Raw genomic sequence first — 24,775 nt, forward strand, 5'->3', positions numbered from 1 at the left:
GGTGGATCTTGTATCTCCACATTTAGTGTAACTTTAATTGAGTAGCTGATCAATTCTAAAGGATCAACATTTTTGTCGTGTGATCCTTGGTCCCTTTAAGGTACTTTAGTACCCTTTACGCTCTTATTGAATGTGGTATTATTAGTTAGGGGTGATGTTCTCTGTGCCACAGTGTAGCCTGCGTCTAGACACATGGGTCTGCCATTCAGAGGGGTAAGGTGGTCATTTTGCCCAAATGAAGAAACAAAATTCTCTAAGCTTAATATAGACACTTTGATCAGCATGATCCTCCAAAAACAGAAGGGAGAATCATTCGATCAAACTTCATGTATCATGGTCTGAAAATTTGTCCTTTTCTAAGGTGATTTTAAATTGTCCATTGAAAATCTTCAGAGTGTTTCATGTATATTTGGTCCAACTCATTCATCATTCAAGAACATGGCTTGATTTCCCTTTGGTGTAACTCTAGGTCAAAATGAGACACCAAGAACCATGACTATAAGCATAAATCTTTCCTTCATGATGTTGGGAAAAGGTTTCACTATAATCAATATTTATTTTCTGATTAACCTTTTCGCCACAAGACAAACTTCATATTGTTCTTTGTTGTTATCAGAATCAACTTTCGTTTCATAAACTCCTTATGCAACCAGTGGCTACAAATCCCTTTGGCAACTCAACGAATTCTTAAAAGATTCTGTCATGATTCCATCTCATCCTACATGGCATGATGTCATAAGATGGAGCCTTAATTTCTCATGATTTATGAAAATGAAAATTTACATTTAACTCCAAAATCAAATTCTTATGTTGAAGACCTACATGATGATCTGAAGAGATTGCAGGTTCTTTATTCCAGTGGATTTATTTATTCCTTATTGTTCTTCATGATAAACAACTGGTTCACAAACATTATGTTCTTCCTATGGTGTAGCTTCATGAAGAGTTTATTTCTCTGGAGTTTCCGTCTCAACCTTAGGTAAAGAACTAACCATTAAATGCACAAATTGTGAACCTACCTACACCTTCTAATGTGAAAGGATTTATTGGATCATCTACTTCTTTGAACTCTTTATTCTTGAAAGCATCAAGTGCTTCAGCTATATGTACTTAGATGTTGTGACAATTATCCTATGTGATCAACTTTAAGAAAGACAAAATTGTCTTTCAACTCTCAAACATGGTGTGGGAGATGGTACACCTAAATTAGTATGATCTCTAAAGTCTTTAAAATTCTCCAAGTACCGGTGGGTTTAGTCCCACATCGGGTATGTGTGTGGTGTATGTGTTGTGTATATCCGCCATTCCACGGTTCCAAAAGTCGGTTAACATTACTATCCTATGGGCATCAACTGTCTTAATGAGTAACATTACTATCCTATCCCAACTTTCTTGCACAAAAATGGCCATTACCTGTGGGCATCATGTCCATTATATACAGAAATTGTAAAATAATTGTCTATCATATTTATAAGATTACCAAAAATATCTTTATGGGATTTAAGTGATGGAATATGTGGCATGATTTATGAGATTCTTAATTTAGGTTATGTCCATATAATAAAAAAAATATAGATATCATGCTCATAACATTAAACAATTAAAACACAAATATTCTTACTTATATACATAGCCATAATGTAGCAAATCATACCTTAATGTCTTTAATTTATGTATTATTTTTGTGAGACCCACCTCATAAAATCGGGTCAAATTTAAATTTTTATTGAAATAATAGGTCCTGCGGGTGTGGTTTTAGGTGCCATGACCGTCTCCGCGTTGTGGGCATTGCCCGTCATTGAAACGAACCCGCACCCTATTGCACCTTGTGCCGAGGAACCATCGAACAAAGCCTTGATGGAATCCAAGGAACCCTGCGGCCCGTCGCATATAAGGTTTGCGTGCGAGAGATGTTTGGTGGACCACTTGCAACAATTATCAGTGTTGGATGCCGAACATTAGGTAATAACACCAATTTTAGAATTAAAATAAGTTAATTATTCAATGCTTGTTTCGGTCGACCTCAAATCAATTACTACCATGACTGGCCGTGCCGGCACGCTGCCTTGTCGTACCTCGCGGATCCAATGTGACCAAATCTTGTAAGGCCTCGTGTCGTATCGATACGACCCCAGCATATCGATAACTTGTGTATTAATAAATTTATCTCGGAATCGATTTCCACTTAGCTTTGAATCACTTTTTAAATCATGGAGAAACCCATCTATTTCTGCCCTTTTACAAACATGCCCTTGGGGTTAAATATATATTCTCATTCTTAGCTTTGAGAACTCTTTTCTCCAAGCTAAGAGGTAGAAAACGTTGGGCTGCTCTTGGAGTGTTCATATGTTTGTGATTTTGGCTTGGAAATCCCTCTTGGTGTGCTTGCCTGTTGGATCTTCTTCCTTCAAATCCTTTCTAACCCATCATTAGGTAAGCTACTAATCTGTAATTAGTTCAATCCATGTCTAGATTATCTTATTTTAGCTTAGGTGTTGCTGCTAAGGATTTCTTAAGCTCAACTCAACAATTCTTCTTCAAATCCTTTCCTTTTTAGTTGAAATTGTGTAAGGTATGTATGATCCCTTGATCATACATACAATCAATGAATAATGACTTTAATGGTGTTCTTTTCCTCTCCCTAACCCCCTTGGCCAGCTGAACCAAGCTTGGTAGTCAAAACCTAGCCAAATAAATTGCTGTTTTTAACTTTGTTTTCTGGGCTGACTCTTCAGAGCAAGCTGACCGGCCCTTCTGGAGCTAAAAGCTCCGGCCACCTCTGAATGACTCTTTGGGATCTTTAATGGATTGGGATGATGCTCCAACCTCTTAGGAAGTGTCTTAATATTTTTCTAACTCTATATTTAGGGGATTGAACCTGCTTTGAACTCTTTCTCTTTGATTTTGGACACTTGGTTGGATATCTTGATCAAGACAACCAAGGTGAGTGGGGTTTTTGGTGTTGCTTGTGATTTATAACTAATCTATTATATGTATGAACAACAGTTCCAGATCTGAACTTTCATGCTTGAGTATTCATTTTATTGTTAGCTAATGTTTGCTTGTCTAGAATTATGTATTGTTTATATTGAACTTATTGTGATATGTTTAAACACTTGTTTTGGAATTGCTATGGTACAAGCTGTTTTCATTAATGGTGTATGGATATGCAGAACTGGTTGTAATGGTTGTTTGGAACTAATGTGTACTACCATTTGTGTGACCCTGTGTTCTTGAGTGGACGTGTATATGGAACACGGTGCACTCTTAACCACAGCATGTCATCATCTAGAAAACATGGTTAGGATGGAAACCCCGAACTACAATCCTTACCAGCAGGGGTTCAGGTGCTGGGTAGTCGGGTTACTAACGCCTGGAGCAAAGGGATTTAACCCAGGGTCAGGGGTACTTGACTATCGGGGTCTGCCCGAAGGTTTGAAGCCAACGTACTAAGCGTGGAGGCGAGCTCCCTTCTTGTATTGCTGAGGGGGTGCAGCGACGATAAAAGAAATGACCCAAAGTACCCCTCGAGTCGATACCGTAGTTCAAACCAATGACTTAGCCTGCTTGTTTGGTGGATTAATAAAAATGGACTCGAACATGCATCCTATTGTGCGATTTATAATTTCATTCAAAAATATGTGATCATGCATCATTTGTATGTTGTGTATTGTTTCCCCTCATTGGGCTCAGTGTGAGCTCACACTAGTGGAAACCTTTTTTTTTAGATGAGTGTGCAGGTGACGGACTATCTAATAACGAATTTATAGATGATGCCTTTGAGGACTTCACAGACCCAGAGCCCGAGGAGCATGACGGGTCATGCGTTTGTGATTTATGTGCATTCTCTTAGGAGGGCCTGATGGAATAGGCCGTACATATTTATATTCTTTTTTATGTGTGTATAACACTAATGTAGATAGTCTTTTTGGAAAAGTCTGTAATTATGGGTTTTCTTTTGGAGGTATAATCTTGTTCATACTATACAGGTATACCATGTGGTCCCTCATTGGACTTTATGTAAATACTTTACGTTTATACGTATCTTTTCGCTGTTAGTACTCTTTATTTTTATGTTTGATAACTGTGCTGCACAGAGCTTCCTAACTAGGTTGGGTGCGAAACCGCATCGTTTCATGCTATGCCTGGGTTGTCCAAGGCGGAGTGTGACAATTTTAATGTCTTCTGTATTACATTATGAAGCATTAAAATAACCTTAATAGGAGCAAAAGTGAACTCCCACTGTTCCAAGGTACCCTAAAATCAATTGGGGCAAAACTGGTTTAAAAAGAAAATCCAAAACAATCCAAAATGAAGTCAGAAAACTGTTTTTTTGAAATTTTTTGTCTTAAGCATTTCTGGCAGAAACACTTCCCAGAAGCACTTCACAGAAACAAAATGACAGAATCATTTCCAATGAAAATTTTTTATATAAATTTAAAACAATCAAATCAGTTTATATAAATCTGTGTATATAAACCAAATTAAACCAAAAGAATCTTAATTGAACCAAAACCAATTCGGCCAAACAGTCAAGCCATTGTTAGATTAGTCAACAATGTAAACCGGGTCGGGTCAAAATGCGGTTCGCTTGTCGGTTTTTTGTCGGGTTATAGTATTGGATCCAGGTCGGCGTATGTTAGCAAACCCTATGGGGTGGTAGGCACATGTTAGCAAGATACAAAATGTAACAACCCACTTCCATGACTTTCCAAATGTCACCAATGTGAAGTGAAAGATTGCCCCCATCTTAATAGGGATCATATTAAGACCTTTTGGGTAAAACACCTTTTGTCATTTTTGTTTTTTTGGGTAAAACACCTTTTGTCCTTATGAACCAAACTACTCGTCTAATAAGAACTTGACATGTGCCAGATAGTTATAACTATCCTGTCAAGGGACCAAAAAACCCTTCAACATAACTGAAAATTACACCCATGTGTAATTACGAAAAATACCTTATCCAATGAAAAGGTGCCACATGTCATCAGGTTATAGTAAAGTTTAATTCAAAAGGACGAAAAGGTTCTTAAATAAAACCCAAAATGATGGATAGATCCAGTCTCTTTCAATCGACCAAAACTCAAGGCTTCGACGTTGCCATGGTTGCTGCCCCCATGGGCGCCGATCATGGCCGCCCCCCATTGCCGCTACCGTCGTGGTGCCGATGTCCTGTCTGGTCGTTGGCCTACGCCAATGATCGGAATTTTTTTTTTTTTTGATAACAGAACATTGCTGCAAAAAATGGCTCTGCAAGTGACTGGCTGCAACAACTAAGGCCAAGACTTCCACCCAAAACTTCGCCATAATGATTGCTAGCCAAAAGCGATTACCGCAAAGCCTTCTTCTTTCTTTTTTTTTTTATACTGTCCGACCCAAAACACTGGGAGAAAAAGCTCCCATGCTTCACTGCCTTTTCCCTTCCAAAAGCCCCGGAGTCCAAAAATCGGGCGGTAATGTTCACTCTTTAATGGTCGCCGGCAAAGACAGTGACCAGTGAACAGTTTTTTTAATTATTTTTTATTAACAAAATTGGGTAAGAGACTGCAACCCCAAAACAAAAGACCACAGAGTGGGTTGTGGCCATGAATGGCTACTGCTCCACTTCCTTCTGCAGTCGCCAGCCAAGTCCGATAACCTCTGAAATCGATTTTTTTAAATTTATTATTATATAAAACATAATATGGAAAAAATAACCCACTGATATCAGTTTTAGAATACACTAATATGAACAGCAGAAACAATTCAATGCTAATGCTAATGCAACATTGATTAACCTCATCAGAATCGAATGAATCCAATATAACTCAAAGGTTCAATTATAATATGATTCTAACAATGGAAAAAAATAAAATAAAATGACTAACACTATTAATCCCAGGTTTTGATTTATTGCCGAAAAAATATACAAACAAGTAGTCATACATGATGGTCGGGAGGTGATAACGCCTAGCTTTGATACCACCTATAAGAATATAAAATAACAGAAACGATGCTTGGCAGCCTTCTAATTCCTACTCAAGGTCTCTCAATACTTACTCTCTCGATGGAGGAGGTTGATTAGATCAAATGGAATTAGGGACCCCAATCCCCTTTATGTCTCCATACAATAATGACTTCCCATCAAGGCGGTTATTGGAGAGAGGTAGAGTTTGTGCATATCTCCACTACTGAAATGGAGGAGAGCGTAACAAGTTTATTACACACAATAACGGCTCTTCAATATGCTGACGTGGCATAGGCCACATCGGCTTACAATTACAAGTATCTTTCTTTACAAAGACTACAAATTGAAGTTCGGGGATGGCCATGAAATAAAACTAAAGCTCAATCCGCATCTTCAGAATGTGGTCCCAACTCCCAATTGTTATTAATAATCAAATCACTCACCTTAGAGATTGAAATAACACTAATTTTGTTACTTCCCGACAATGATGACACAAGGAGATTCGACATATGTTGTTTTAGACTTTGGTAAAATTCAAGATTTGGGTTTTAAAATTATCCTAATTGCCCCCATAAAATTTAAAGAAAATTTTCTTTAAAATTACATTTTGATGTTACGGATTAGTGTCGTTTGTCCCTTAGATCGGACATTTCGTTTTGGTGCGAGAATGATGTGAATTGGCTTCCAATTCTCCTTTACATTGCATGGCCAGCGTGCCTACTCGCGACGTATTTTTGGAAAGGTTCCCAACTAAAGCCGTAGACGGATTGGGTGTCTAATACCTTCCCAATCCGTAACTTGACACTTACCTAGTAATCTGAGGTAGACTTGAGCCTTGTCCATTATACGTCATTTTTCTCCCCTGATTGGGGAAGATATTTATAGGTCATGGATCCTTATCTAGGTGGCGATTTCATTCAACGTCGTTTACCCTTATACGACATGAGAGAGTACCATAGTCCAGAGCAAATCCTGCGAGACTTGGTTCGCAATCGAATTCCCTATTTGGTGCAATGTATTTTTATCTCTTGTATCTAGAGTAGGTACAAAGTTCAAAATAGATTAATTAAAACTAATCTTCTAGATTGAGATAACAGTGGAATCTTCCACCCACCCAGCTTAGTACGAATCCTATTAACTACAAAATCTCAATCACTAGATCTACTCTTAGAATTGGGTCTGCTCAAGCAGAACGGGAAAAAAAAAATAATTGGGTTTGTTCAAGCTCGCATCGTTGGATGAAGCATCTTCTACGTGTCAAGCTCGTGGACCCAAACTGCATAGGTACCACAAGATTAAGCACTGTAGAGGATTTTAATCCAAAACAGAGAGTTAGGTGGAAGTTTGGATTTAAGGGGGAATCAAAAAGAACTTCTGAGTTGAGGAGTTTGAGTAATTAACCCTCCTAAAATTCTTAGACTTAGAATTCCAAAGTTAATTCTCCAACCAAACAAATCCTAAGTAACAATTTGAGCGTGGCACGGATCAATCAACAGCGAGCCTCAGGAACATATGGCCATTTGTTATAATATAAGGGGTATTCTTTGAAAATTCACGGTTATTAATAATACAAACCCCTACCTTACCTGTTGAACTATTTACACATGGCACGAGGACAAGTTGGCACATGTCTCCAATCAAATTATTGGGACCCATATCTGGGTGGCTCCACTTTTAAGGTTAATTGAATGTCTCAACGAATTTTTTTCCCTCTTAGGTTCCCTGTTCGGTACGGTTGTCTGGTTCCTCTCATAGGGGGCAAAAATGACGAGTTAACCCCACTCGGGTAGTGTGTTCGGGGCCTTCAGGCAAGGGATTAGATTGTCATTCCCGCCCCCCCTATGAGAGGAACCGGACAACCGTACCGGGCAGGGAACCTGAGAGGATATTAATCCATGTCTCAACTAGGGTACTAGTTTAACCCGGTGAGCTCAAGCCCGCCCAAGGTCACCTTGAGCCTGATAGGGGCTAGGCTGGGCTTTCAACCCATGGGCTGGGCCTGGGCTGAGATTGTTTGGCCCAGGATAAGGTTGGGCTGTGTCCTTATTCTAAGCCCAGCTTGGCTCAACCCAGCCCTGCCTAATCCTAAAATGGCAAAAATTATCAGGGCCAGTCCAACCTAGCCCGACTACCAATCAAGATCAATCGGGGTCCAACTGTGTTGGGCCAAATCTGAAGGGTTGGACTTGGGTTAATATAAGGGGACCTGGGATTGGGCTGGTATTTTAAAAATCCTCCCGACACAATCGGCCCGGTTGCACTCCTAGTCTAGACCATGGTTTGTAATCTCAAATCAGATCGGTTAAAATCATCTTGATCGGATTGGTATCGGCCTAGACCGATCCTACCCAATATTAGGGGATCGTTCCCTACATCAGTCAACTTGGTTGGCTTGCATGAATCTCAGGATCGGATCGGTCGGTATTGGTCATTACGATTCTAAAGGAATCAAATCAATCCAAATTAGTCGATTCACTCGGATCGGATTGGTATCGGCTGTTATTTTCCAATTTACGTTTAATTTTCATATTGTTTTTAATATTTTTCTGACTGATACGTGAGATCCAGAAAAATCCAATTTTTTTTTCCATTTTTTAACGATAAACCGATTTTGACCGATCCAGATCGGTATTGAATCGATATCGGCCCTGACCGATCCCAGTATTACGAACCATGGTCCAGAGTCTCTAGACTCCACGAGCGATTTGGATTTTGGTTTATAAAGCCATTAAAAAATTCCAGTTTTGGGACTTGAATTTCTCCTGACATCCTTCTCTACCTCTCTCTCTGCAACTCCACTCGATCTCCATGGCGACTTCTTGCACTTCGGTGACTGGTAGGTCTTCTATGCTTAATCAGGAAAGAATATCAGCTTTATTAAGGCTATTTCCGTTGACCTTCTTGGAATTCTGATGGAAAACATTCTGTTTTGTGTGTAACTCGCTAAGAATTGTAGTAGTTCAGTCACTGAACTTTCCTTTTGGATCTTTGTTTTTTATAATACATTATTAGGTTTTTTCCTCGTATGTATCGACTGAACGAACAAAGATCTGATTTTTATATATAGTTTTAAAATTTTTTGGTGTTTTAGGTTTTTGGATCTCCCTTTAATCTTGATTCTGTAATTCTCAATTTTGTTCATGCTTCATTTTTTCTTGGTCGTGTGTTTAAGCTGAAGGGCTTCCCTCTGTCGTGAATTACAAGTTCTGATACGCTCTCTATGAAACGCCATAGATTATGACATATTGATACTAGAGATAAATATGATATTTGGGATGCCTGATAATCTGTTATCGTAGAGTTTGAAATTATATTGGACCAGAATTCTAAGTATTTCAACGCCATTTATTTGGATGTAGGTGGATCTTATTTCAAGACTTGTGAACTCCAGTCAACGAAGCTCAGTTCTTTAGGGCACCCACCTAGAGTGGCATATCAAAAGAAATTGAATCAGTCTGGATCCAATCGTAGATTATCTGTTCGTGCAGAATACAAGTAAGAAATTTTGAACTTCAATCTGCAAATCGCTTGTCCCGTTACTAGGAAACGAAGAAAGGAAGAAAGAACATTTCTGGCTATGAACGTAGAAAAACCAAGATATCATCGGTGTCACTTTTAGAAGAATCATACTCTCTTATTCACACATTCACATTTATTTCATAATTTCCCTTGCATTAGATATGACGGAATGATTAGAGAGCAAGAGGATTCAGGACTCTATTTGGAAATGAAGCAATAGTAAACCTGATCCATCAAGACCTATTTTTGTAGAGAAATGAGTTTGATAGTGCATCTGTTACTTGAGAATTTGGTATCTGCGCATTACTTTGCATCACACAGGAGATACAAAGCCTTGACTGGTCCAGCCCCTCTGTCTATAAAGATATACTTACTAATGCATCTACCTTGCATCTATATGGAAACTATGCTGCGCTTACACAACTTTGTTTCAGTTACTAAATCACCTACTTGTGATCACTATATCATCTTAATGTTTCCTGCTTTTGACTTTTTTAGTCACCGATGCTCATCTTATACTGCTTGAGTAGCATATAATTACCCTTCTTGGTACACTTTAAACTGTACATTGCCTCATTAGTCAATATTGTTAATCTCAAATTTTGAACATGTATTTGGATAAATGACATTGGATGAATTTAAGATAGTTTTTTTTTTTTTTCAAGAACAAACAAGAAAAATTTATCAAACAGCAACCATCTTCTTGTTTTTACCAAAGAAAAAAGAAAATCAATTTCTTGTGTTGCCTTGTACTCAATGTTGTGCTGCTTGAGGAACTTTGCTCTACGCTCATAGTTGTTATCTCTTAACATATTCACTTTGAATATGTGATGGTAAACTTGTGAGTACTTCAATCCTTTTCCAAGCAGGGCGATCAAACCCAATACATCATAACAGTTTTTGTGAGGATTGACCCTGACCCTTTTCTTGTAGGAGTTTCTTTTTATTACTCTCCATTGAGGCATTCACTGTTTTTTTTTTAACAAAATTTTCTATTTGCATCATTGTGGAAGTTCTTCTTATACCTACTAACATGTTATATCTTGCTTAATCTTACTCCTTGATTTTAACCATTTTTCCGTGTGGTTTGATTATTTTTGCTGAGATTTAAAAGTTTTATGAGGGTAGACCTTGGTGCAACGGTAAGGCTGCTCCATTGTGACCAAGTGGTCACGGGTTCGAGTCTCTGGAAACAGCCTCTCCGCGAAGCGGGGGTAAGGCTGTGTACATTATGACCCTCCCTAGACCCCGCAGTGGCGGGAGCCTCGTGCACTGGGTATGCCCTTTTTTAGATTTAAAGTTTTATCTACTGCACCAATCAGGGGCAGGGAAATTTGCATGTGTTGTGTATCAGTCATGATCTTTAACCCTTTTGTGTGTGCCACTTGTTCTTTTTTCTTGAACGTTTGAAATTGAAACGTTCTTCATGACCTTTCCAATGTTTGTCAGTTGAAGAAACTAAGCCTCAGTTTCCTTTGGAGATTTTAATAATGAACATCTCGTGCTAACTTCACCATGAACTCTGTTCACATAGACTTTTCTAGAGAGAAATGCATATACATTAAATCCAATTTTCAATATGGTTTTCTTTTACTCGAGATTTGAAAAGGTTGAATTGGGACTATAACAATATAAGACGACAGATCTTAGGTTCATTGTTGAAAATTATTAATTCACGAATATTAATACAACAGTTTTACTTGAACAACATAAAGATGTTTCATTCACTGATGCAGGTCCAAATAGCCCAATTCCTCCAGTGCATGCATTTTCTCAAAACCTATTATTTTCTGGTTCATTAGACTACTACTGAAAAATAGCATAGAAGGAGCTAAACTGCTGCACTTAAGTCGTTTTATATTCCCATCTAAAATTGCATCTCAGGTTAAAGAGCAGTTTTGCTGACTTATTTTACTGAAGACCTGTTCCAGCTTGTGTTTGTTGTTGAGATTCATGATGACTGATTCCCAAACAAATCAATTTACTTGGCTAGGTGAATGGTTCCTTAGTTAGTTATTTTGGGTTTTCCTGTTCATTTTATCAGGCTTGATTCAAGTCAGAGAGAATTTTTCTTCCGGCTTGCTTCACAACCCAATCATTACTTAATTCGTAATATTCAGTGGGAGAAAAACGTAGACATTTTTCTTTCATTTAAGACAAATTCCTCCCATTTTATGTCCCTATCATGGTCCATTCCTAATGTGTAAAACAATTACTTGGTTTCATATGTGAAGTTGATCCAGCTAAATGATATAGGCAATCGCTGAGAGCACGAAATTAGCATAAGATGCTTTGAGTTCTAAATGTGTGCAGTGGAGTGTTTTTTTTTTTTTTTTTTTTTTTTTTTTTTTTTGGGGGGGGGGGGTTAAATAATAAATATATTAGCAGAATGAAGCAAAGGATGGTACAAGAGGCTTCAGGCAGCAGCACCAACAAAGCAAAAACTCCCAAACAGTTAAACCACTGAAGTCTCCAACCGCCTCTGATCCCTTCTGACATCCATTTGACCTCTGTTACAGGACACTTTATGTACCCTAGGAGTTCCGATGTTGGCACGACATGACATGGGTATGGGTGTGTGTCTGACACACTAACCCAAAAGTTGGACGGCATGGCTGTGAAGAAGAAGAAGATTCTCCATAGATTTTTGCCAAGTCCCCCTTCTTTTCACGGGCTCCTTTTTTTATGCATTAACCTCCCTTCTCAATACGTTTTACTGAGTCCCCATACACATCTATTTTTATGACCATGGTTGCCAGTGTTTAGGGGACCCAAGGCACTGGCGGGGCCTTGGAAGCAGGGTTTTTAAACCCATAATCAGTGACGGAAGAGGTCAGTTCTGATTTCGATTGAATCAGTCTGAAAAAGCCCTAGAATCGGCATATTCGAGGAATATTCTGACGATTCTGGTGTTTTTATCCGGTAATCGTCCATATTGATTCGTCATAAATCGGGATCAGTGACCATTGATTCCTATCTGAATCGGGTGATTCCCAATCCAATTTGCCAGTTCCTGAAACCCTGCTTGGAAGCAAGGCGAAACCAACAAGACACCTGGACGCCTTGACAACTATGCTTTTGACACATACTATTAATGTAGTCCTAGGTAGGAGTAGTCCCACTAGGAGCCAGGGTAATGGGGTCACACACAAGGGCTGGCCGATTGGGTTAGGGTTTACTAATTTAGGGCAAAAACTAGGGTTAGGGTTGGACAATGACAATGGGGTCTGAATGTGCAGGTCTAGGGTGCTTTTATGGCATATAAATAATAGGGTTTGGGAAGGTTTTAAAATTCTACAATTCTGGACAGAGTGGGAATTGAGTTGCAGGTTTTGGGTTTTAATGGAGTGGAGGAATGGAGGGGACAGAGTGGGAGTTATGAACTGGATTTTGGATCGAGTGTGAGGAGAGGTGTGGGGGTTGTATGCTGGAAGTTTGGTTTGAAACTGATGGACAGATCTAAAGTTATGAGGGAGTCCTCATTAAGGTAGGAGTTGCAGGTTTAATGGAGGTTAGGGTTTGATGGATGGAGGGGAAGGATATATGCAGGAAACTAAAATTACTTACTGGTTTGATCTCCTTCAAAGGCAGCAGCAGCAGCTTAAAGAAGCTTGATCGAAGAAGAAGAACCTCCCGGTACTGGACAGACGCAAGGAGTCGTAGGAGTCCACCCACCCTATCCACCTTGAGATCCACAAGGATATACACTCACAAAGAGCAGCAACAATGGCAACAAGCATAAAGCTAATTTTTATTAATCAAATTCGTATTCAATTCTGGCCTCCATTACAAACTTATATAGAAGACTCAAAAATAGACTTAGACACTAAAAAGGAATGGCCTAACTCTATCCCTAACCTATTAGGTAACTTAAACTGACTAGGAAACTAGAATACTAAAGGAAATAGACTCAAAACATGGCTGGACTTATAGAGTCCTAATCCAGCCCAACTTACATCACATGACCACTTAACCAAGTCACATGGTCACGTAAATTGAACCAATTGGATGCAACCAATTTAAACCGGTTCAATTAAAAAACATAAAAATAAACTAAGTATTGGGCTAATCCCGTATGCAACCTATATACCCATATTTTAGGCCCATAAAAGTGGCCTATTACATTAGAAACCCATGGGATCAAAGGCCCAACATGTATGTAAGACTTATTCCCAATGAAACAAGCCCTATTTGGTGATGAATTTGCATCAACTATACTCACACCTTGATCCCTGTACTCGAGCCCATGTAACATAGTACAGTCCTAAAGCTCCTTGCTAGCTGAACGCCTAGAATTAGAGCCCAAAGCTCAGACTCTGTCATTTCTGCCACCCCAACAGGAGCTGTGTAGCATACTATCACCTCTCTACCAGAATTGCTGATAACTCCCTTTATTTGCCCGGACTGCTGAGAGTGCAGCCACAAAAATGCAATCGTTAATGAACTCATCCTTCATGTTGCTGGTCAATCGTTGATATTTCTCTAAGTTTGGTCTGAATTTTAATTCCTTGTTTGCTTTCATCACTGTCTGAGCTTTAACTAGTGCTCTCATAAACTGTGATGGCCATACTGTCAGCCCTTCTGATCTGGAATTATTAGTCCAAAGGTCATAAATGATTGCTGTCAAGATGTTTTGATTGGATGATGGAACATCCAGTGATAGTCAGAGGACCATTGATGACTGTTATTTGGATAGGAGTCTCATCAATTTTTAAAATGTCACCGGAGGTTTTAACCAAGACCTTTAGCTGACTGACAAGAACCTGCACTTCTTAGGTATGCATATATTTGTGTCATTTATTGGCTTATTAATTTAGCATTCGCAACTTTAATATTGTCTTTTACCTACATCTAGAATACTGACTGCTAGGCCCCGACAGTTTGTTGTGTCCTGTTGGATTTTAAGAGCATTGGTGTAACTCTAGATATAAGTTGGTAATGCAATCCCTGGTTCCAAAACCCTTAAAATTGATCACTATGGACCCACAGGTGACAAATAACTCAAATTGAATGAGTTGTGGCAGTTTCATAAATATTCAGAACAGTTTAGTACCCTTTTGGCAGAAAAAAGGACCTTGGGATAGATTGGTAATTAAATTGAAAGAGAAAAGGGGTATTCTGGAATTTTAGCATAGTCGGGGGTTAAAACAGAAGCAATTTAAAAGGACTATTTGGTAAAACAGCGAATATAATTGCTTATATGCGAATAACAGAAGTTCACCTTTTCAACCTCATGATTGGGAACAGAATATGAAGGAACCTAGTTGCTTTCGGGTCAGGTTTCTCACTCAATTTAAACCCTTCCAACCTGAAAATCTAGGACATGGTTGCTAATCTACTGTTCTTTGAAACCCAACCAATCATCATGTGATTCAGCAAGCTAAAATCAACAAAGAAATTGCTGTAACCAGAGAGCACTAATGTAGTACTGTAATTAAAGAATCAATACAGACCCAAAACAGAATCTTTTCTTAGAGGATAAAATCCGGAATAGGGAGAACATATGATATGACAAAGTCAGGTGGTCAGATTGGACCAGAATTCCTATCGAATTCTGTTCTAAGGGTAAGGAACCCTTGCTGAAAATTTCAGGTCAATCTGATGGGTGGATTTAAAATTATGGATCAATCCTAATTGCACTAGAAGAAGGGTAAATCATTCAGTTCACAGTTCTGATTACAGATCAAACAACAGAAGTATAAAGCCAGATAAACACTGCTACTATGAAGTAAATCTCAGAATTAATGACCTAATAAAATAGGGAATCGATTCAGCAATTAGAAAATAGGGATTCAAATCTGAACACAGCAGCAGAATGGGAAAGGAGGAGGAAGGAGAATAAGAGTAAGGAAGAACACCTGAGCTTCTCACCGTAAGGTGGTTGGAAGGATCAAACATCAACCAGCCTTGATCTAACACAAGGATCCTTTGATTAAACATAAGGTTCTTCACACAGAAATAGAGCAGCCAGAGCTTTTCATTAATCAAAATTTGTGTACCATGCTGGCATCCCTTACAAACTAATATAGAAGACTCAAAAGTACACTCAAACACTGAAATGGAAAGGCCTAACCCAACCCTTAACTAATAAGGTAATTCAAAATTGGATGGATTTATACAATCCTAATTCAGTCTAACTGAAATACTTAATAACAATTAGAATAAAGAAATAAAGACATTCAACTAACTAATCCAGTATGCGTAGCCTCTACCCATATTATAGGCCATTGAAGTGGTCAATTACAATGATAACACGTGGGATCAAAGGCCCAACACATCCATAACCCAACCCAAAGTTTAATTTTAATAAATTAATACCACTTAGGTGATTTATCTGCATCAGAGATGCTAACCTCAATACCAGTTTTGATTTCAGACTCACAACAGATGGGGGTTTCAAGAATAAAATCCAGGATTGGCTCTTCCTAGAGAGGTTAACTAACCCGTAAAATCTTGAGGTTGAATGGGCTGGTAGTCAGGGAGATCTAACAACTTCTTCCAAACCCAACCAATCACACAGGTTCAGGAAAATAGGACAGTTATGAAAAAATAAGAAAATAAGGAATAGGGGAACAGAAACAATGAAGACAAGTAATGGAAAGGACTGTGGAGAGGTCAGACCTGAGGAGAAGAAACCAGCCAGCAACTCACACAGCAGCAACTTAAAAAATTTCAATTCAATCTTTCAAATCTTCTCCATCGATGCTTACATATACAAGGAAAAGAAAAACTCCTAATCGTATATCTGAAACAGACTTTGGTTCTAACTCAGTCTCCTACTGATTCCTACAACAACTAATATTATCTAATTGCAACAAAAAATACAAAAATAACCCAACAAATATTAAAAAAACCCTACTTGCCCCTATGGAACCAAGTTTGTGTAACCGCATCAGTTGGCGAACCTCCTCTGCTTCTCACACAGTCATATTATTTCACGTTTGCTGTAGTGCCATCCAAGATGCAGCCTGAAATGAAATTCTCAATTGTTTGGACTTTTGTCCATCATATATATTGTCATTTTTAAATGCATTTGTTGTGTAGTGGATGATATGTGTATTGTTATTTGAATTTAACTGGAAGGATTGGGATAAAAAAGAGAAAAGAAATGAAAAGCAAACCGAGATGCATAATGTTGTATGTTTCTAGTTTTTTCTCCTTACTTCTAGCTTATGGTGTTCTTGGTTTTGGTTCTAACGAACCAACAAGCCCCTGTTCTTTGCTTATTTTGTTGATGGTAATGTTTCTGCTTTTGTTTCTTCTCATTATCTTGCATTTTTTTCAACATATATAGTGATGGTGGTAGAGGTGGTGGCGGTGATTTTATTGCTGGGTTCCTTCTAGGAGGTGCTGTGTTTGGAACAGTGGCATATATCTTCGCTCCGCAGGTCTCTCTCTCTCTCTCTCCCCCCTATTAACTTTTTTACGCATGTCTAAGAACCATACTCTGAACATTTTGTCTGAGGATTTGCAGAAGTATTTTTAAAACCAATAAAACAAATGTATTCCAATAGTTCATATGCATTCGAAAATCCACTCATTTTCTTCGACTTTCATTGATATCACAAAGATTGAAATTGTTGGCATTGCAAAGGTGCTCAACTCGGTATACTCTTAGTGACTCCTATATTTGGCAGCTCGGTTGTATATGAAAATTCATTATAAAATGATAAGACTACTCCTTAAATGCATATCATTTTTAGTTGCCAACAATTATGGATATTGATCGATGCGTATCTTAGTACCCATACGAAGCTGGTTGCTGCTGTGGTGGGCCTTTTCTTGCATCATCAATAACTGTCAAAACTTTTGGCAATACTTTTTGTCAATCATGCGTTCTTGTCTATGGCTTGCTCCATTTGCTAGACGTTCCAATCCCACTGTCTCTGCCTTGAATAGTCTTCTGCAAATCTATCTTCAAGTTCCTGCACATAAGGCAAGCATGTCCAATCATATGCATCAACACGTCCCTTTGGAAATTGGAGGTAGCTAGAGCTAAGAAGAAAAGAATACGTGTTGAGTATATTTATGAGCACTTAGGCATTCTGTGTAGCTTCCTAAATTTTTTTTTTCTGGAAGAAACTGAATTTCACTTTGGATTTGATCGTGACGAGTTTTCAAGCATTTTGCTTTCTTGCAAGCAGATTAGGAGAGCTGTTCTAAATGAAGATGAATATGGATTCCGGAAGGCTAGGCGACCAATATATTATGATGACGGCCTCGAGGTATGTTCAACTCCTTTGACCTTGCATGCGACTTTGTTATGGATGTGAGAACTTACTCACATCTCTTTTGAAATGCAGAAGACCAGGCAGACCTTGAATACAAAAATAAGCCAACTCAATTCAGCCATTGACAACGTCTCATCAAGGTTGAGAGGTGGAAATAATGCTGTCAAGGAACCAATGGAAAACGATGAAGAAGTTGAGGCTACCATGTAGAAGCTTGGTACTGTCAACTCCTATATGTTGTCTCAATTTCAGCAGTTTGAAATCTACATTATAATGTTTGATTAGATATTTTTGCTAGGAAATTGATTTCTGCACTTTCTGGTGTAACGCTCGCTTGTTCTAGTAGCCAGCATAACTAATAGATAAAGAAGTTAGTGATACAGGGAAATGAGACAAGAATCTACACTTAAAAGTAAATAGAATTTTCTCTCTTTTTGGGTGACTCTTAAGAGAATTTTCCTCTCTCAATTGAGCTTTTTGGCACTTTGTAAGCAGTTTGAGACTGGGTAAGATAAATCGAGTCTCATATTCATAAATTTTTTATTATTACCTTGTATGACAGCCATAGTCTGATCCGTCCCGTCTGCAAACCCCCTCTCCCCAATCCCCCCCTTTCCCTCAGGTTTTGAGTTTGACAGTTTGAATAATCTCAACCTGATTAATATTGGTGTCAAGAGCATTGTCATGTCAACTCAGTTGAACAAGTTCCTTCCGTAATTCCGCTACTTCTCTACAGGACCCCCTCCAAGACATGCATACCCCATTCTGGCAACAGTTTCTGATTCACACTCATCTCCATATTGAGACCATTGCAACATATGCTGTTTGATTTTCATAAAAAGAAGACAGGGAGGATCCTTAGCTTAAAGTGGTTAATGGTTTATGAAGGATCATTAACATGTTCTGGTTAGAGAGTATTATGTAGGATCATTAGCCTATAGTGGTTGTGAGTATTATGAGCAAATTTTCATTTTTCTCCTGACCCATGTTGTGTTGAGGTTGAAAGAAGAGCTGCAGGTTCAGATCCTTTCCTATTTCACTTCAAAAACTGACTGTACCCTGTGTCATGTTAGGGTTGAGTAGATGATCACTCATAGCTTGGCTCAAATGGCCTGCTGAGTGCATTTCTTAGATTGATTGGAAATTGTGAAAAAGCTGCATTTGTAAAAACACCAAAGAGGAATGTAATCTAGAAGCTAATGGCTATTGATGGAATAATTTAGATCTTTGAAATTGCAGTGAAACAAACGGGGTTGCCTTGTAAGTGCCGTTAATTCTGCTGCTCTAATGACAGAATGTACTACATTTTACAACCTCTTGACCAATCACTCTTAAGGAACTCAATTAGAATGACTTCATCCCCACACAGGAAAGCTTCTATCGGACCTAGTGTCATTAGGTAGGTCCTGTTTGTTTTGTGGTAAACTTTTTCTGTGAATTATATTGGACAAAGTTTTCCTCCACCTATAGAGAATGGTTCACCTACCATCTTAGGATTCACAAACTCCTTTTAAGGTTTTAGTATGTTCCAAAACACCTTTCTAATATCCATTCCCACCCTCTCACTCCCTGCGTTGAATGGGATCGTATTCACTGTAGATCGAGATTATATTTTACATAAAAATTTGGTGAAAACTTCTCGCCACTGATATGAAAAGAAATCTATTCATCCACAATGATGTGATCTTATATGATTGGACTCCTAGAGGGTCAGATTCATCATTAAATTCCCACCCATTATTGAACATAGTGGAAAGTACCCGTCCATGGTACAATCCCAGTGCTCAGATGTCGTGGCTTGAGAGGTTTTCTTTTAATCGTGGGTAAAGGAAACTTGGTCCTAAAATTTTTTCTCCACATACTATTTTCCTATTTTTTTTGAAGGTTTTCTGTTGAATTTTGCTTTAAAACAAACAGTAGAAAATTCTATTTTACAGGAAGATTTTCCTTTTCCGCCTATTTTACATTACAAACAGAGCTTTAATTACCGTGTTATAAAACATTGAATTCTTTTGCCATAAACAAATTGACAGCAGTAGCAAAAACAATGAAAAAGAGAACATGAATCAAAGAAGATGATAAAGCATAGAACAATCAATCCATCCTCTTCGATATTTTCTATGAAAGGGTAAGGACTATGAAATCTGGACATTGTTAAGTACCACAGTTGTTGCTACCAGAACCCCCAAAGCCAAGAGTATCTTAAATAAGAGCCCTGAAATTCGAAACAAATTGAGATGATCGACCTTACTCTCACTTAAAACCCATTGGACCTTGGAAGGGTTACATCAAACCAAATCGATACTTGCACTTAAACTTTTCAACTTGCATCAAAAGCTCAAAAGCCACCATGACCAGCGTGCAATTTTTTTAGTGTGGATAAGGAACAGGAGGTCTCAAACTCAAAACCTCCTGGAGATTAAGCTCAATTGCACTAGCCTCAAGCCAACTGTGCTAATAGTTGTCCTCGACCAATGTACAATTCGAGATCTGATACCTTTGGTGTGTCAATGTGTGATTCTAACGATTAGAGATACAATAGTCAATTTCCAAAATAAATAATTACTCATTACCTTATATTCTACGCTTGCATTATGTGCTAGGGAGCGGGATAGGCAAGCCTCCCAATAAAATACTCTTGGTATCATACACTCCCAGAATGGCATGGCAGGGAGTGAATTTTTGGGAAAAAAGAAACTCCTTTGAAAAAAATGAGGGAGTGCATAGTGAATAAAAAGTTAGAAGCCAATTGGCATAACTACGACGTGTGTAAAGTTTCCTTCCCAAAAGTTCTAACTGTTAGGTAGAGGGACTCTCACTTGTATAAGGGGGGGTTGTAGGCTTGTTAATAGCCAATGTGGAACTAATCTCCCAACACAACTCCACATGTGTGGCACTCTGTACTGTGGACACATGGATACTGTGAAAACCCGCTATAATTCCATGTAAAGTTTTCATCCTAAAAGTTTGAATTGTTAGGTGGAGGGACTTCCAGGTGTATGAGGGGATTGTAGGCTTGTTAATAGCCGATGGGACTAATCTCCCAACAAAATGGAATCTAGCTAGGGCTCTAGTTTTGTGTTCATGCTATCCATGTCATCATTCTTTTTTTATTAGAGTAAAAATGTCTTCATTCATTCGATCGGAGGTTAAATATGAAGTCAATCTAATTTTTCCACATCAATGTACCGCTTTGAAGTTACTTAATGAGAGAGGGTTTTTCACACTGCCAATGTGGGGAGGAATCTGCACACCACACTAATGGGTGTCCTGACAAAGGTTTCATCCATATGGGGCTCATATTTTCAAAACAGGTGAGTAAAAATAAAAAAAAATCATGTGAAAGGGAAACTACACATTGGTGACATGACAATATTTTCTTCTTATTTAATAAACAAATAAGCTCTATTGTAAGATTAGGGACCATTGAGAAAAAAAGGGGGGGAAATCCTATAAGAGGGAAGGTGTAATATGAAATAGGGAAAAGGTTCTCTGAAACTATGGGGTTGAATGGAATCTCCCACACCTGCATCTTACTGATCATCGTATGAAAAAAAATATCACAGTTGTTCAATTATTTGTCATTGCATCTCTCTCACTCAACCATGTTGCACCCTCCACATCCATCTCTCTCTCTCTCTCTCTCTCTCTCTCTCTCTCCATCACCACCCCCATTGCCGTTGCTCCCAATCATCTCCAGCCCCCTTGTCGCTAGTTTGATTGGCTCCATCTTGCAATTAAAGAAGAGAATAACCAGGCAGGCTAATGTGCATGTGAAATTGAAAAACCTTAATCGTTGTTTATTTAATTTGTTCATTCTTGCCTTTTGTGAGCAAAAGCACTAATTGATCCTAATCTGAAGAAGACCCTTTGTTTTCCATTCGAATGCTGTGTCCAAGCGAGTTTCCTTTGGGAGGTCAGAGTGCTAAGCAGAGGAGTGCAGATCCAAATGCGGGAGTAGAATAGTATAGAATGTATTTAGGTCAAGAAACTATTTTTGTGGACCCTAACACATGCACAAGCAAGCACGGCATATGAAAAAAAAAAAAAAGGCAAACCCAGTGCACAAGGCTCCAGTCGCCACTGTGGGGTTTGGGGAGGGGGTACTAATGTACCTAGCTTTACCCCTACTTTCACAAAGCAGCTGTTTTCATATTCGAACCAGTGACCACTTGGTCACAATGGAGTAACTTTAATGGTCACAATGGGGTCATAAGCACAACACATAATACCCCAATAAAAAGTGATTGTGGGCCCCAAAACAACAAGTCACACTTGCTGGCCCACAAAGAAAAATCGTAATCCAAGCCCTCCAACATTAAACAATTTAATGTTTGAAATATATTAAAAAATAATGGGGGTGGTCCTCGCAGGTGGGACCTACCACTTCTAAGGTCCATATGGTCCACCATGGATTCAGTCTGAACACTTAAAACATATTTAAAGCTGGTCCAAATAATATGTTTAAAAATCAAGCCCAAAACTATTTTTAACAAAACAAATTCACCTTGTTTTAAAAAATAAATAGGGTTAAATAAATAGGGTTGAGTCCAAAAAAACTCATACAATGTTTTAGTTAAAACATAAGATAATTAAAATTGGTCAAAGCCCATGGAGCATTTAAAACCAAACATAGCCCATTAATTAAAACAAAAGGACTAAAGAGTCTTTTTATAGCCCTAGGATTTCAAAAAACCCTAATAGGATAAAATATAATTTTTCATTTATCTTCTTCTTTCTCCTTCAGCCAACAACCTACAACTCTTTATGATTTGAATTTTTTTTATTTTGTATGCACCATATTCATAACAAGGAAAGACTCAACACCGTCGATGGCTAGAAAACATCCTTGGCCACGGATGCCGTAAGGGTTCATAACAGAAGAAAGAAGGGAAGATGGATAGGAGAATGCCATGTAGAAAGTGGAGCATGCAGCCATGGACAGGGCCAGCCGCAACCATAGGTAGGGAAAGCTTGCAATTTGCAGGTCGGGCAAGTGTGGGAGAAACAACAGAACTAGCTTATTACGCCATGGTTGTTAGTCCCTTGCGGGCATGCAACCTACGTGTGCAGATTGCTGGCCTGCAAGGGCTTGCGACCATGGAGGTCAGATCTAAATTTTTTTTAAATCAAAAAAATATATAGAGAGAGTAGTATATGAACAATATCATTACAAAAACAAATTTGAACAACTCCATTGAAACAACCTACAGAGAAAAACCCTGTTTGCTAGTAGACCTTAACTAGACATGGAACTTGAAGAATGCATAGAGAGGAGATATCTCTATCATTACAAGCAACCCTCAACACTTACAATGGTAGTTCTGATACCAATTGTTGGGTGGGGGATAATGGATGCCAAATAAAAATTGACTATCAAGAACGCATCCTCGTATGCATTGGGGTATTTACCGAAAATCAAGAGCAAGTTTCAAATTACCTTTGTAGTGTCACAAACTCAACGCAAGGGTAGCTCTGATACCAATTTTTCAGGGGGATGGGGGGATGCCAAATCAAAATTTGACTGTAATACCTCGACTCAAGAATTATCTTTTGATGTTGATTTATTGTTTAATTTATAGAATAGCCGAACTAGACGAAAGGGGATTGATTCTAAAGTATGATGTGGCCAGGTTATGGTAAGTTTCTGTTATAATTATGTTTTTTTTTTATTTTATATATGATTAGAAAATACAAAGCCAACGCTAGTCTACAGTAGTAGATACATGTTGTAAGCAAGTATTCTTAGCCAAGTTCCTAGATAAAATATATTTTACATTTTGGGTGATATTAGATATGTGTAAAAAGTCTTTAAAAAGAAACCACGGTCATAAGCATTTGGTTGGAGATGGAAGAGTCTTGGTAATCAAGTCATTCTCAACCCAAATCTCTTTAATCTGTGACCCAATGTCGGCTGCATGGTGGCACCCTTTCCTAATTGCAAAAAGAACAACTACTAACTCGTCTGTAACTGCCAGAGTTCATGTATCAAAAAACTTTAACTTGCCATCTATCAAAAAGAAATATGACCACCCAGCTGTAATTAGTCCAGTACTAGAGAATCCTGCACATATTAAAACAGGGAATGTAACCAAAGGCAATTTAAATGAACAACCATAGTTGTCACGACGGCATGGCGGTCCAAGGTGGTTGAGACCTGTCTAAGCGCTTAGGCGGTAAAGCGGCCGCCTAAGCTGAGCTTAAGCGGTAAAGGCGGTCTAGTCACTCTAGTGTTAGTTTTTCCCTTCCCCCCCCCCCCCCCAAACACTCAATACATATCATATCTTATATCATTAAAAATTAAATTTAAGCCACTACAAACTACAGAGTACAGAGAAGAAGAAGAAGGTAAGAACTAAGAACTAAGAAGCAAAATTGATTAATTGAAGGATCAAAGAGAGAGAAGCAGCAGGCTGTAGCTGACTAGCAGGCGTTAAAAAAATATATATATAATACAGAGAAGCAGGTTGTAGCAATGGAGTTAACATTAAAAAAAAAAAAAAACAGAGAGAGAGAAGTAGCAGGCTGTAGCTGACTAGCAGGCATCAAAATAAAATAAAAAAAAAACAGAGAAACAGGGCATCTAACATGCGTTAACATAAAAAGTAAAAAAAAAAAAAGAAAGAGAAGCAGCAAGCGTTTAAAAAAAAAGAGCAGCAGGCAAAACACTCAAACAGAGAAGAAGAGTAGGGAACTAGGGGCTTACCTCGCCAGAAGAGTCACATTTCAGTTGGCGGAAGTGGAACCAGAAGAGTAGAGATGCTGTGTTGGGGGAAGCAGTAGCAGCCAGCGGTCGTTAAAATAAAATAAAAAACAAAAAAGGGAAAACAGAATTACAGAGATTAGAGAAGTAGAAGAAGAAGAAGATTATGGGAGTAGAGACTAGAGACTTACCAGAACTAGAAGAGAAGATGAGTCGAGTCTTTGTTGCCGCTTGCCGGAACTGAAGGAGATGAAGACTCGAGTTGATGTTGCCGCTTGCTGGAACTAGAGGAGATGAAGACTCGAAGAGTTGCAGGAGACGAAGAGTTGAAGGAGACGAAGGCCTTAGAGTAAATTTAGGTTTTCACTTTTTTGT

The 24,775-nt window shown here is 38.5% G+C and overlaps 1 protein-coding gene across 2 annotated transcripts; it reads left to right on the forward strand.

The window, feature by feature from the left end:
• The first annotated feature begins 8,647 nt into the window (after window positions 1-8,647).
• Window positions 8,648-18,011, forward strand: LOC122646598. 2 transcript variants are annotated; one of them, XM_043840181.1, is made up of 5 exons: window positions 8,648-8,783; window positions 9,307-9,442; window positions 16,761-16,854; window positions 17,611-17,691; window positions 17,770-18,011. In XM_043840181.1, exons 1-5 carry the CDS (start codon window positions 8,756-8,758, stop codon window positions 17,905-17,907), a joined length of 477 nt encoding a protein of 158 aa, XP_043696116.1. In that variant the 5' UTR covers window positions 8,648-8,755; the 3' UTR covers window positions 17,908-18,011. The 2 variants fall into 2 exon arrangements, with proteins under 2 accessions (XP_043696116.1, XP_043696117.1); XM_043840182.1 differs by having other exon boundaries at window positions 9,307-9,436; window positions 16,755-16,854.
• The last annotated feature ends 6,764 nt before the right edge of the window (window positions 18,012-24,775 follow it).

The sequence above is a fragment of the Telopea speciosissima genome, chromosome 11 (genome assembly GCF_018873765.1).
Source record: "Telopea speciosissima isolate NSW1024214 ecotype Mountain lineage chromosome 11, Tspe_v1, whole genome shotgun sequence".
NCBI classification, from domain to species: domain Eukaryota; kingdom Viridiplantae; phylum Streptophyta; class Magnoliopsida; order Proteales; family Proteaceae; genus Telopea; species Telopea speciosissima.